A 13,621-nucleotide genomic window follows, 5' to 3' on the forward strand; every position below is an offset into this window, starting at 1 on the left:
TTCATTTATTGATTAATTTTTATTTTTTCATTTTTAATAGGCTATAGGAATAAAGTAGATGACCAATCATTATTAAAATCAGCATTTTATTTGTTCTTGTTTTCACATCACCTTCTATTTTTTTTCTTCTTGACCTGAACTTTGTACGCCGAGGATGTTTTAAATAAACACACTATAATCTAAATGTGGTCTGGATTCTGTCACTGCATGTCACTGTAACACAGATATTTGTGTAAGGTTGACGTCACACCTTAAAGCATCTTCCACGATACCAAGTCGACTAACATAAATCATATTACACATAATTGCTGATGATTGTCCAGCTGTTAAGATTTTATCAACATCAACAGTAAAAAAAGAAAAAAAAAAACTCAGTCTGTGTATACTTGTTCTCTTAATTCTACATGCATGCAGACACTTCCCCTTTTTCCAAAAAACAACTCTCGTTGTTCAGTTTTTGAACAATAAATATGTCAACGGTGAGGACCTGATGCCCTCGAACATACTGCAGTTTTATGAGGTCAGGTAATGGCATAAAACCAAACACAAAGCTTAATGTCTGCGGTGCTTCTGCGCCTGCATATGTAACATCTATAACACTTCCAGGGTGTGAGCTGGTCCCTGTTAAAAAACACTTAAGTTACGCTCTCGTATAAGCTGTTATTCTCTGCACAGCTTCCTCTGCAGTGTGTCGGTAATAACTTTAACACTCCAGAGTAAGAAAGCAAACTGCAATATGAGGAAGGGGTGGAGTGATCACATTTTTTTTTTTAAAAATAAGCATGTAAATGTGAAAAAAAGAAGCATCAGAGAGAAGAAAACGTGAGCCAAAAAAGCTTTTGAAACTGCTTAAGCAAAACCACAGTCGAGCAGCAGCAATGGAGTCTTCACAAGGACACGGAGACGGTGAAGCTAAGAGGGAAACACTTGCAGGTTAGTTTTTAAAAAAGCAATTAAAGGAAAGGCTTTAAAACAGGACACGTCTGATGAGTTAATATTGAAAATAAAAATGATCTGTTTCTTTGTTTCTGCAAAGGAGATGGGCCTCGGTGTGATCAGAGGCACATTTATGTTGCATCCTTTCATGATTGAAGTTCTTTAAAACTAACAGGACCACTTACTGTGGTCTAGAAAGTGAAATGACCTCCTGTTTGTGATTGAAACAGGATTTCAGTTTTTTCCTTGCTGTATTTTTGCCTCCACGCTCCCAATGCGTTCATCGGCTGAAGGGCTCACAATATTTTGGACAAAGAGCTGGTTTTTTAGTTTTTTCCTCTGGGGATTTTAAATCAAACAACACGTACCTGAAGTGTAGACTTTCACCTTTAATTGAAGGGGTTTAAAAACTGTTTTCATTTTTAAGAAGATCCGACATTTTTATACGCGGTCCCTCATTTAGAGTGGCTCCAAATTCACTGGACAGACTAACATAGTTTTACAATTATGGATTGTTTTTAGTATTTGGGTGAAAAAATCTATTACAGTCACTGACTGCCTGAAGTTTAAAGCCCATCAACACCACGCAACACTGTGTTTCCTCCCTTGAGGTGCCCACCGGGCCTTTACTGCAGCTGCATTTAGTTTTGTCTTTAGTAACAAGGCACTGTAAAGCACGCTCTGTTGATCGTGACAGATAGCTCATTGAAGAATGTCACATTTTTTGCCTTGAGAAGTTCTTGGGTTGCTTTTGCACTACATGCTTTGATCCATTTGCCGTGTGGGGCACCGTCTGATCAGGTTTGGCTGAATCTGAGCAGAGAGTAGAGCCCTGCTGCTTCTATCAGCAGTCACATCATCAATAAACACCAGTGAGCCAGTCCTACAGCCATACTACCATACTACTACCTCCACCATGTCTGAGAGATAATATGGTATGCTTTAGATCACAAGCTGTTTAGCTATCTTCTGTGGTTTTTGAGGTCTTTTGTTGTTGTTGTGCTGGTCAGTGTGTTCCTTATCAGATTGTTGATTTGGTTTTTATTATCTCTTAGGCGTATTTTTAATACATGTTTATTTTCAGCCTAATGGCCTTATATACTAACCCCGATTTGGTCTGTAATTCATCCACTGTTGGATCGAAAGCACTTACATAGAAAGAGCATAGATAAAAGTGTCTGTGTGAATGGGTGAATGAGGTGAGTTGTATAAAGCGCTTTGAGTGCTCAGGTAGGCTAAAGAAGAACCAGTTCATTGAGCTTTTATCATTACAGGTGCAGGATCCTGTCAGTTTTGTCATCTAACAGTTGGAGTGGCTATTGTTATAGCAGCATTAACCCTGATCGCAGGACTCCTATTGTCCTTCATTTTATTTGGTGAGTCTAAATATGCGTGCATAGAAATGATACATGCATGAAGTATTTCATCTGTAAACACTTGGGGAGATTCCAGGATCAAACCTTTGCTCATAAGGTCGTGCATACAGCGCCTTGAAATGATCATTAAAGATGCTGGAGAATCACCCTGCTGCTCCGTGTACCTGGACAACAAGCAAACTGAAAGTAGTTCATACATACAGAGTTCATACAAATCCTCCCTTTATTGTGCAGACTCAGCACAAATCATCATCATGTACCCCAGTGGAGAAATAGATCCGGAGAACTGTATAAAATTCATATCAATTCATATCAACACGTTCTGTTTCGAACAAAGTGGTGTGAAAAGCTGTTCGCCCCCTCCCTGATTTCCTCTTTTTTTTAAATGTTTGCCACACTATAATGCTTCAGATCACCAAATATTAGAAAAAGATAACACAAGTAAACTCAAAATGCAACAAAGTTTCGAAATGAAGGTGTTTATGATTAAGGGAGGGGGAGTGTCCGGGCCTACATGTCCATGCGTGAAAAACTGTTGACGTGTGTTAACTTCGCCTAATATTTAAATGTGTTTGATGATCTGAAACCTTTAAGTGTGACAAACATAGAAAAAAAGAGGAAATCAGTACACGCCGCTGTGTGTACTAACATTTTTTGAGTGTGTTACTATAAAGCACACATCGCTTCCATAAAAAATATCTAAAAGCATTTAATTTAACTTTTTTATTTTTTCAGCAAGTATTCCTTCTTCGTTCTGACAACCACAAGCAAACACATTGCATATAACTAGAAATGAATAGAATAATATAATTATATAATAATAATAATTAATATTGTCATTATTTAAAAAATATATATAAAAACACTTAAGATAATAAAGTAAACCACCTCCTTGGCTGGCAGCTATGGCAGCAGGCTGATGGCTTTAAAATATAAAATTAGCTGATAATGTCCAGACATTTAGCCTAAATAATCAAACATACATAAGTAGACACTTTATAAGGCACAGCAGTGCCCCCCCCCCCCCCCCCCCCCCCCCCCCTCATTGTAAGAAGCATTTGCAGTTTTTCCTATATCTCAGGTAAAGAGTCTCCAGTACACAAGACGGCAAAATACAAAATTTGAAGACAACGTCAGAAAATAAGACTAAAACACATTATTATTACTGTGATTACTATGGTTATTTTTAGGGGTCCTACGATGGAACTTTGGGGTACTTGAGACCCCCCCCAGAGGGTATAACCTGGCAGAACATAATATATAACATACTTAATCTACTATTTTCTGCTGTTTGTGTTTGTCTCTCTAAACCTGTGGTTTCCACCTCCATGTTCATCCCTTCAAATTTCCTCCAAATGTGAAAAAGAAATATTAAAAATGCAGTTATATTAATTTATTATAAGAAAATTGGTTATAGTATGGTTGCATTTGTCTTTCTCAGCATTTAAAGTAGCTTAAAAAAGCAAAAGTAATCCTAATCTGCTTTTTAGCTTTAGTTTCTGGAAGCATCTGGAAGACATGATGTTTTTTTTTTTTTTTTGTTGCTGCCTGTAGTGGACCTTCAGTGCTCAGCTCTTATCTTTATATTTATATTTGTCAGTCATATTGGCAGCAGCACCAGAAGCAAGTCAGACATCAAGGCAGGAACTGCTGGAGCAGCTGCAGCAGTGCCAGAAACAGCAGCGTGACGTGAACCTGATGCTTCACACTGTCACTCAAGGTGATTTACATGATCTCAAACACAGTGAACACAGGTGATCCGCCACAGCACTCGCTGCGTGTTTCTGGTTACATTTGTGATATGCTTCACACACAGAGTAGTGAAAGCTGTGGGGCTCCATTTCTTACAGGGTTTTATCTGACACTTAAATCAGTGTTTCTTCCTCCTATGTGGAGACTCAAGGTGCAGTTTGTGCCCTGAAAAGTGGCTGTGGTGGATGGGACGTTGCTACTTCTTCTCAGTCGGACTGCAGGAAAATCGGCAATGGAATGAGAGCGCCGAGTTCTGCCGGCAGCACAACAGCAGCCTGGTTGTAATCGAAGACTCTGCAGAGATGGTAAACGCATCATGCACAAGTCATGTGAATCACACACACTTACAGTTCTGAAGTTGTACGTATCAGAACCACTTTAAGCTGCTGAGGACGTTCGGCCCACTCTACTTCACAGCGTCGCTTCAGTTCGTTGAGATTTGCAAGCCTTTTTTATACACAGCTTAAAAATCAGGTTGGGCTATGACCGGGTCATTGCAACACCTTGATTCTTTCCTTTTTCAGTGTTCTGTTGTAGATTTGCTGCTGTGCCTGTGTCCTGTTGCATGACTCAATTTAGTTTTATTGTCACACAAGTGGCCTCAAATTTGACTTTTGAATACTTTGGTGGGAGTTCATGGTTGACCCAGTGACTCCAGGGACCCCAGGTCACGTGGCTGCGAAACAAGCCCAAATCATTACCCCTCCTCCACGTGCACTTTGTTCAGATGCAATCCTTTCCAAACAAGCCACGCTTGTTCCATCTTTTTCTAATCGTATGTCATAAATATTTACATTTAACACGCTAACTGAGGCCTTTAGAGTCTCAGTTAGCATAAAAAGAAGTTTAAACCCCCCCCCCCCCCAAAAAAAACCCCAAAACAAAGAAATTGCTAAACTAAAAGTTGGAACTTTGCTAAGGACTCCCACAAGACATTCCCAGATGTATCCCGCAGCTTCTGCCCACCTCGACTTTCAGTCACCCCAGCTTGTGCTATGGACCACTGATGAAATGTGGGCTTTCTTAAGTAACCAATGCATAATGGCCCAACCTGGGTGGATGTCAGCTTTCTGTACCAGCACTTGTTTTATTCATAGTAACAAACATAAATAAAATGGTAAAATTTCTGGCAGAAAATTAATCAGGGTCGTCAAACATACTGCCTGGTGGCCAGAATCAGCCCGCCAAAGACTCAAGCCCATTGGATGGCTTTGGAAAATGTCAAGAAAGGCATAGATATTATACATTTTATACATTTCTTTTACAGTTTTTACAGCATTTTCTACTAATAAAATCCCCAGAAGTCATTCATACTACACTAAAGTTAATTAAGTAACAAGTGAACATTTAAATGACAAAAAGTTGAAAATGTTGTGCTATCTACAACAGAAATTTCTATGTTTTACAGCAAGTCCGCGCAGTTAAAAAAAAAGAAAGAAAGAAAAGAAAAAAGCAAATACACTTTTTATTATTACAGGACAGTCTGGGACAGTTTATTTTTTCTTTCAATTTACACATTTATTACTTACAATTTAGTCTTAAACAGTCGTGCTGACACATTTCTTGCATTTAACATAGAAACATTTCTTTATTGTGTAGAAAAACTCAGACATGCTGTTGAAAAAAAGACTTTTTTCATAAGAAGTTGACTGAGGGATTAATCTTCTCTACCTTACAGAAAGGGGCGTGTCACTGCTCTGGCTCACTTCAGTGGGCTGTGTGTGGTCGGTGATGATATCCCTGCTCTAAATGTTGCTTCCACCACAGGATTTCATCCAAGGAGTGATGAGGAACTTCTCCCAGGTTCCTTTCCTGTGGGTGGGACTGACAGATGCCAAGCAGGAGGGTCAGTGGCTGTGGGGCGATGGGAGGGCAGTCCAGCACTACATGCAGTAAGTCATATCACAACAACAAAATAAAAATAATAAAATAATACGGTATAATTAAGGAACTCATTTTGGAAGAATTAGAAATAAAAGTGCAAGGAGTAAAATATATAAAAAAAGAATAATATATAAAATAATAAGTCTTCCTATTAAAAACTGGAGTTGCAGAACACTTTTGCCTGCTGCAGCGACTGCAAATGCAAAACAGTAGTTATTTGCACTGAGGGAGTAACAGGCAGCAGGGGCTGATTGCCTGTGGGTTAGAAGCTGCTGGAGGCTTTTTGTCTGACTGCAGAGTCCTCTAGAGGCGGGAGTAGAAAATGTCAGTGGACTGTGCGCTGTCGGCCCCCCGATGACCGTGGTAATGTAAATGCACTGATGAGAAGGCTGTTCCTGAGGTACACTGTGCACATTTATCTTTGTAAAAAGAAACAAACAAAAAACTGTACAGTACAGTGTCAATAACTCCAGAAATGTCTCTCAGAGTATAATAAATATTAGTAGGATGCTGCTTGTTTTAGCCACTAAAACGTTTTTATTAAATGAAAAGTGATCTCTTTATCTAATGTATAGGCAAATACAAACAGAACACAATCAAAAAATGAAAACAAACAGAAACATTTAAGGTTAAGTTGATCTTTATTACAATATTATAACAAACAATATACACGTATACATGACACACATATCCAAAGGCAAACACACACAAAATGACATCAACTTGACTGTATGTAACGTGACCATATGTGACTGTACATATGTTTATTTATGTAACATATTTACAGTTTATATTTTTTAATGAGGTTTATTGTCATGTACTGCTTTAAACACTGAGTTTTCACTCCCACTGTGTGTTTCAAAGGGTGATGGTGGAGTGGGATTCTGATCACAGGGACTGCGCAGACCTGAGGGGAGGCGCGAGTCTGTTCGCCGCTGACTGTGAAGAGTACGGACCGTGGGCTTGCAAGAAGGAGTACTGACACACAATTACAATTTATTTTACACACAGTTTACTTCCAATGTCAATTTGGCACGATACAAAAGGTAAACAAAAAGCTGTTTACAACTCTAAAATCTATGAATCTTAGGAAAAGAAGCCAAAAGGGATAGGAATGCAAGACGTTAAGTCAGCCATATAAAACATTTATTGCCATCTGAAAGTGCATTATAAAGTGCATTCATGTACGAAGAGGCAAAATGTCGAAAAAATAAGCAACATGTTGTTGCCTTCAGTTTTGGACAGAGTTAGCTTATTCTTTAAATTGCAGGTTTTAAAAATAAATCTATTTACCCATTTCTGCAGTTGCTGTTTGTAGCTGCAACATCGGAATTGTCCTGAAATGTATTTGCTATATTTAGCACGCTATGACTGAAAATATCAATAAAGTCTTCCTGCTGTTTACATCATTAGCATTGTAGCTTATAGCTTTTTTTAAAGCTCAGTTGTTGAGCTAAAGTTTTAAATATTTTAAATTCTTTTTTTTTCTTTTTTTTAGGTTAATATTTAAGATAAACTTAGCAAAATTAAGTTTTAACTATTTTGTTTTGAAAGTGAGAACACGCACTTTTAATTTCAATAATGACCTACTTTTATACTTTTAATGCATAATCTGGGTTTTTCTTTTCTTTACAACCGTGTGAGGTCTGAGTAGCTATGACAACAGTCAACCCTAACCTTATGTACGCTTAGGAAAAATACAAGAAGCAATTGTTTTGACACATCTCAGTTAGAGTGATTTTTGTCCCCCTGGTTGCCAAGAAAAGACACTTTTTTTTAAAGCCAAAAAAAGGCACAGAGGGTCAGAATTATCACCGATTATGGACTTAGACCTCACAGGTGGAGTCAAATTAAAGTCCAGTGAGATTTTCTGTCTCTCATTTCCCTGAGATGTTGTTTGGCGGGATGATCGTCATGAGTGTGCGTCCATCCAGTGGGGCGAACAGAGGGTACAGTTTCTCTCTAAAGGTTCCAGTGAAGGTGTAGATGTGGGACTTGGTTTCAGCGTTGTAGAAGGAGATCTGCCCTTCTTCGTAGTCCAAGTAGACCCCCATGCGCCTGGGCACGAGGCTGAGGGGGAGCTCCTTTTCTGGCTTGCTGCAGGCGTAGAATTTGTGCGTGCTGCGCCACAGCACCCAGTAGCCCTTCTTTGGCATCATGGTGAACTTCCCGTGCCGCTCAGAGTCAGCGGTGGTCACGCCCACGCGCCAGTAACCGTTATTGGCTATGTTCACCTCCCAGTAATGGCGGCCGCTGCTGAAGCCCTCCCTGCCGAGCACACAGGGCCATTTGTCGAAGCGCTGGGAGTTTTGAGGCTGCTCTGACACTACAGAGGACTCCTGGACTTTACGCTGGTCATCTGAGAGAAGCAGCCATGGGTGGTTGGTCATGGGGTCAAGAATCACATCAGCTGTTGGGAGAAAGGAAATCAAATTGCTAATTAAACCACATGTTCTTTGGTGTTTGTTGGTTGATTTATGGGATGGAGATAAAGCTGAGGCCGTTGTTACCTGCTGCGCTGCAGATCCACCCCCAAACTGAAAACACAGATGAAGAGTTTTATTATAGTTGCAGAAGAGATGAGTTTGGCTCTTAAAATAGTCCCCTCCACAAATTGTTCTGAGCATCGGAATCATTATTCATAATAAAAGCTAAAGAAAAATCCCAAGGTTTTTTTTGGTGCAAATTTTAAAATACACACCTGAGTTGGGGATGTATCGAGGAATTCCTGCTTCCCAGGACTTTTGCTTTGCCAGGAGCCACAACTGTGGGACGATTTTCTGATAAGGAAAAACATAAAAATGAAACTCATACTAACTTTATATTCCTTTGCTTTCTATTTCCTTAAGACTGACTAACCTATGCCATGCTTAGTCACTGCATACATAATTCAGTAGGTACTCATAAATTTAGGTCCAGATAAAACTCAATTACAGCCTCAAAGGTCACGGCTCTGCACAAAAAACTGCAAGTAGTAGTGACAGGTGAAATCAGAGTCAATCAGAGCTGTGATAAAACAGTACGCCATCATCTATAAATGTGATGGCGTGCTGCAGTTAATCTGCAGACTGCCCCGTCGTTCACGGGGGACATTGACACGCGTGCTATCAGAGCAGAGCCCGATTAGGGTCGTTAAACTGAATCACTGAGATCTTTCATTGATAGATGCGGGCAATGAAGGTGCAGAGTTCACTTGGATCACACATGGCATAAAGCTGTTACACAACCTGGCCACGACTGCCCTTCGTGACATTCGAAATGAACAACTGGTTTATTGCACACTGGTTTATTTGTGTGCTATCAAACCTCTAAGATATTTATCTTTCACTTCAAACTTACATCTTGCCATCATCCTCATCTCATTTTCAAATTTATGCCAGAGTTTCTGCATTAGCATGAATTGTTTTAAGGATGTTTTCAAGGGCTGATTCAGTAGAAATGCAGAGGTTTCTCACCGTGCTTCCTTCCTTGAGCAGCGACCAGGTGATGAACTCCAACAGAGGCATCAGCCTGATCAGCCGGTTCTTCTTCAGAGTCAGCACACGCAGCACCTTCCCCAGCTCATCGCTCTGAACGCCACAACGCTGCAACACAAACAAACGCTTGAGATTTGCCTCCATTTACTTTGAAAAGCGTGACACCAACCAAAACATAAATGACATAAAAGTAAAACACATTTGAAGTTAGTTGTCTGGTTAGTGACCCCCTGCTCACCTCGCTCGCCTCCTGCAGCTCCTTTGCCCACTCCATGATCCTCATGTGTGCCACCTCACTGGCATCCTTGTCTTTAGTTTCGTGTTCGTGACTGTCAGATAGCCAGGGAGTCTCCTTCAGGAGCTTTAAGGACATTGAATTAATCACGACATTGTTAGATTTTAACAGTTTTCGTTTCACCTTGCATATCAAAATAGGATTTTCAATTTAATTCAATTCAGTTTTATTTGAAGGGTCAATCTGATCTCGTCTGATCTCACATCAGCGTCTGTAAATACTGACCCTGTCAACATCGCGGAGCTCATCGGCCCACTGCAGGATTAGCTTCCTGCTCTCCTCGAGACTGCGTTCGGCGCGCCCCTGTGAACGCTGGGCGTCCTTCGTGGTGCCTTCTCCTGGATCCAGAGCTTCCTGCTAAAAGACATCACACTGTGTCAGGTGGTATGTCACACCATGAAACTACAGAAAGATACAGGAAGATTATATCGGATTGTATATCTTAGGTAACGCCCATCCTACATATGCTATAAGGTGAAGGGTGTGAGCTATAAAGAGTTAATGAATAGCTGCGCTATCAGCATCCATACAGTCAGTGCTGTTGTGTGATGGAGTTCCTGCATACAATAAATATTTTGTTATTGTGATCTTTATCTGGTCTGTGCACTCTTAAATCTGGCTATACTAAGAGTCTGCCAGTTTCTACCTTGCACACTTGATCCACCTGTTCCTTCCACTGCTGGATAAACTGCACGCACTCCTGCAGGCTGCGGAGATCTTTCAGGCCGTTTTGGCGAGTTTGTTGCTGCAGGAGACAGAGGTGGTCACAAATAGGCCAAACAGACACTGACCAACTGAAGAGAAAAAGCTGTTTGAAGCATGTGGTTTACCTGTGACTGTTTATTGAGGCTGTTGGTGGGCCTGCTGGGGACCGAGCTGTGAGGCTGGCTGCTTTCATTATGGGTGGGCAGGTTCCAGCGTACGGCCCCGATGGAACTGCTCTGGGTGGCGCTGCCGTCCTCCCCAGAGAGCAGCATGCTCACCTCTGCAGGGGTAAAAAAAAAAAAAGCTCTTTTAAGTCTCAGTTAATGTCATGCTGCTTTGCCAAACTAAGAAAAGCAGCAGGAAATACAAGCTTTAGATAAAAGCTTTCCAGCAGAGGCTGTGTAAAGTATAGTGATAGATTTATGGCTCTGATAAATGGAAACACTTTAGATACTGTATCAGTCCGCACAGTATCGCATCACGCAAAGGTTGATAGTTATCAGATGGGCAAGAAAAGTGTGCTAAGTATCACTATGAAACACAAAGGAAGAAAAAGACGTACTTCTTTTGGGCTTTAGGATACTTTTCATTTCCATCATGGCTTCCTCACTGTGGAGAAAAAACACGCCACATGAAAAAGATAAAATATGAAATTATAGAACTAAACACACACACACACACACACACACACACACACACACACACACACACACACACACACACACACACACACACACACACACACAGATATATTTGCAAGTTTTAAAACTATATCCTCCTAGGACCTGACGTCAGGATATTATACTGCCTCTGTTCTATCGAAATTTAAAGCGAATGTTCTCATATGTGGATCAAATTTTTCTCAGAAAGAAAAATCAGGTAAAAAAAAATCTTTGTTTTTACATTCATAAGGTCCCATACCAATCAGCCCAAACAGCAAAGAGAAATTAAAAATGCCATGAAAGAGTTCGGGTCTTAGGAGGTTAAATATGTGATCCTGTATATGCATATACAGGATTACAAGTAATCAAATACAAAATAATACAATTACTTTAAACTGATAATAATAATAATAATAATAATAATAAATATAGAAAAAAGTTAAAGCTAGATATAAAACACAGCTGTAAAAAGAAAATCAGCATTAAAAAAAGAAAAGAACAAAAACAAGCAAACAAACAAAAAAAGCAACACACCACAAAATTACAACACAAACCTGCCTTATGTGAATTCATAAAATAAAATAATGGTTCATATTTGAAATTAAACCATCTCCCACAGACCTCAGGTATAAAGAGACACACTAAACTAATACACAAACTATGAGCTTATTATGTCGTACCTGTCGCTGGTGCAGCTCTGCTGGTGGCGAAGACTGGACAGCCACTGCTGTTGGTCTAATCCTTTTGTGTCTCTCTCGGTTTGATCTTTGAACTTTATGACAAGGAAATCTGCATGCAGAATCCCCTGACACGAAACGTTTCCTGGCAGCTCCGTAACCGAGGGCGCCGTGAGGGTATAATGGCGTGATTTTTTCTTTTTATGACTGCAGTAAATTTCAGGTTATGACTGGGAGGGAAACAGATACTCTGTGTGGCTGTTGGTAAACTGTATATGCAGCAGGAGTGTTAAGAGTCATTTACAGTATCTGTGCTTTATAAACTTCAGTTGTTGCAAAAAAATCATAAAAGATAAAGATTCTCCAAACAGTAAAAAAAAAAAAAAGTGATTTCACTTCTTACTGCATCACTGGACTCAGTCTGACTGTAGTGAAACTGAATCCTAGCAACTCTTATCTTTGCCTTGACACATATTACACAAATGTGATATATGACGCGCCACTTTGTTTACAGTAACTGGTCCCATCTTGTCTATAACACTCATCATGTGGATGAATTTCATGGTCATCACTGTTCTTTTTCTGGGCTGGACTGATCATCCAGCATAGATCTTTAACGACTTTCAAATGCACATATTTCAATCTATTTAGGATTTTCTCTCATCCACACAGGCTCTAATATTTGGTCATATGTTCCTTAGCAAGTTGCACCTCAACCAGATGCTTCTTGTAGTCATCAACAAGCCTCTGACTTTATTCTAGCTGCATATTTAACTGAATTGGTAGAGTTTGTTTAAATTAGTTGGTTTTCTGGCATGAACACTGCTTTTAAGATTAGTTCCCAAAAGTTCAGTAAGGTAGGCATCAGCGCTCTGAGAGACGTCAACATGCAAAAGACACCACATAACCGTCAGCCCCGCTTATTAAAAAGACTTCAGTGACTTAGTATAAAGCCATCTTTCAGGAATGACTATATTACTTTTATTTCATTATTTTTGTTGTTTTTAAGTAAATCTTCATGTGAAGCACTTTGTAACTCTGTGATGAAAGGTGCTAAATAAATACTTATTAGAACTGAAAAGACAAAAAACCACACACTACAGTTCTACATCTACATTTTACATAATGTGGGATTTGTTTTTATGTCTTTATTTCCTTTTGCTTAACAGCAGATTATGAGTCGAAGAAGTTACTGATTATGTCAATAACATCCATTGACTGGACTCATAACGTCCCGAGCGGGTGCAATTTGGAAGGGTATTGCATGGTGTCAAAAAAGGCCGAAAAATAGGAGCTTCCATTGGAAATGACTCAAGGCATGCACATCTGGATGTCTTCAGCATTACATGCAGAAACGTCAGAGAAACACATGCTTCCCTGTATGTATCATCAGCTTATTCCTGGAGTTTTTGCCTAAATCGTTGTGGGTTTCTTCCACCGCCTGGTTATCTGTGACCTCAAGGTCAGAGTGTCATTATGCAAGCTGCCGAACCTTACGCTGTTTCTGTTTGTATACAATAAAACCAATCTAGTGTAAACTATTAGCCGCTGAGTTTTTTCCCCTTTTGAACAAACTTCAGTTTGCCTTTTAAAATCGAGTCAGGCGGAGATTAAACCTGAATAAATCATCCTGCAAGAGAACATTCGTGAATTTTCTAACCTTCAGCAGCAGTGTAACCAAAAATATGATCAAATGTTTCCACAGTTGGTGTAAGAGAACCAAATTCAGCGATTCAGTCCGACTTTAAAAGCATACTTGACTGAAAATGAATCTCTGCATTAAAACAACAACAGCAAAAAACAGCAACCTTTCATAATCTCCTATAATGAGTTTGAACATCAGCAGTCTGCAGTAAGA

At 39.7% G+C, this 13,621-nt stretch overlaps 2 protein-coding genes across 2 annotated transcripts; one reads left to right on the forward strand and one right to left on the reverse strand.

The window, feature by feature from the left end:
* Window positions 1-878: 878 nt before the first annotated feature.
* LOC308409004 (natural killer cells antigen CD94-like) lies at window positions 879-7,781 on the forward strand (the record flags this gene model as incomplete). The annotated part of the gene is made up of 6 exons (XM_080901519.1): window positions 879-933; window positions 2,211-2,312; window positions 3,913-4,032; window positions 4,209-4,369; window positions 5,832-5,956; window positions 6,813-7,781. The coding sequence occupies 6 exons, from the start codon at window positions 879-881 to the stop codon at window positions 6,928-6,930; spliced, it is 681 nt and encodes a 226-aa protein (XP_080757645.1). The 3' UTR covers window positions 6,931-7,781.
* A 2-nt stretch (window positions 7,782-7,783) lies between these two features.
* LOC308408925 (butyrophilin subfamily 3 member A1-like) lies at window positions 7,784-11,040 on the reverse strand. The gene is made up of 9 exons (XM_080901406.1): window positions 10,987-11,040; window positions 10,550-10,704; window positions 10,366-10,464; window positions 9,945-10,076; window positions 9,663-9,785; window positions 9,404-9,532; window positions 8,650-8,728; window positions 8,459-8,485; window positions 7,784-8,358 (listed from the first exon to the last, which is right to left on the reverse strand). The coding sequence occupies exons 1-9, from the start codon at window positions 11,021-11,023 to the stop codon at window positions 7,826-7,828; spliced, it is 1,314 nt and encodes a 437-aa protein (XP_080757532.1). The 5' UTR covers window positions 11,024-11,040; the 3' UTR covers window positions 7,784-7,825.
* Between the last annotated feature and the right edge of the window lie 2,581 nt (window positions 11,041-13,621).

The sequence above is a fragment of the Rhamphochromis sp. 'chilingali' genome, assembly GCF_963969265.1.
Source record: "Rhamphochromis sp. 'chilingali' genome assembly, chromosome: 1".
Lineage (NCBI taxonomy): Eukaryota > Metazoa > Chordata > Actinopteri > Cichliformes > Cichlidae > Rhamphochromis > Rhamphochromis sp. 'chilingali'.

Bases quoted from the DNA above. Each gene is read 5' to 3' on its own strand.
- LOC308408925 (XM_080901406.1), bottom strand. From the start codon at position 11,023: ATGATGGAAATGAAAAGTATCCTAAAGCCCAAAAGAA. The intron at 10,077-10,365 runs GTAGAAACTGGC...GATGTCTTTTAG, and splicing joins AGGTGGATCAAGTGTGCAAG to CAGGAAGCTCTGGATCCAGG. The intron at 8,359-8,458 runs GTAACAACGGCC...TTCTCCCAACAG, and splicing joins GTGGATCTGCAGCGCAGCAG to CTGATGTGATTCTTGACCCC.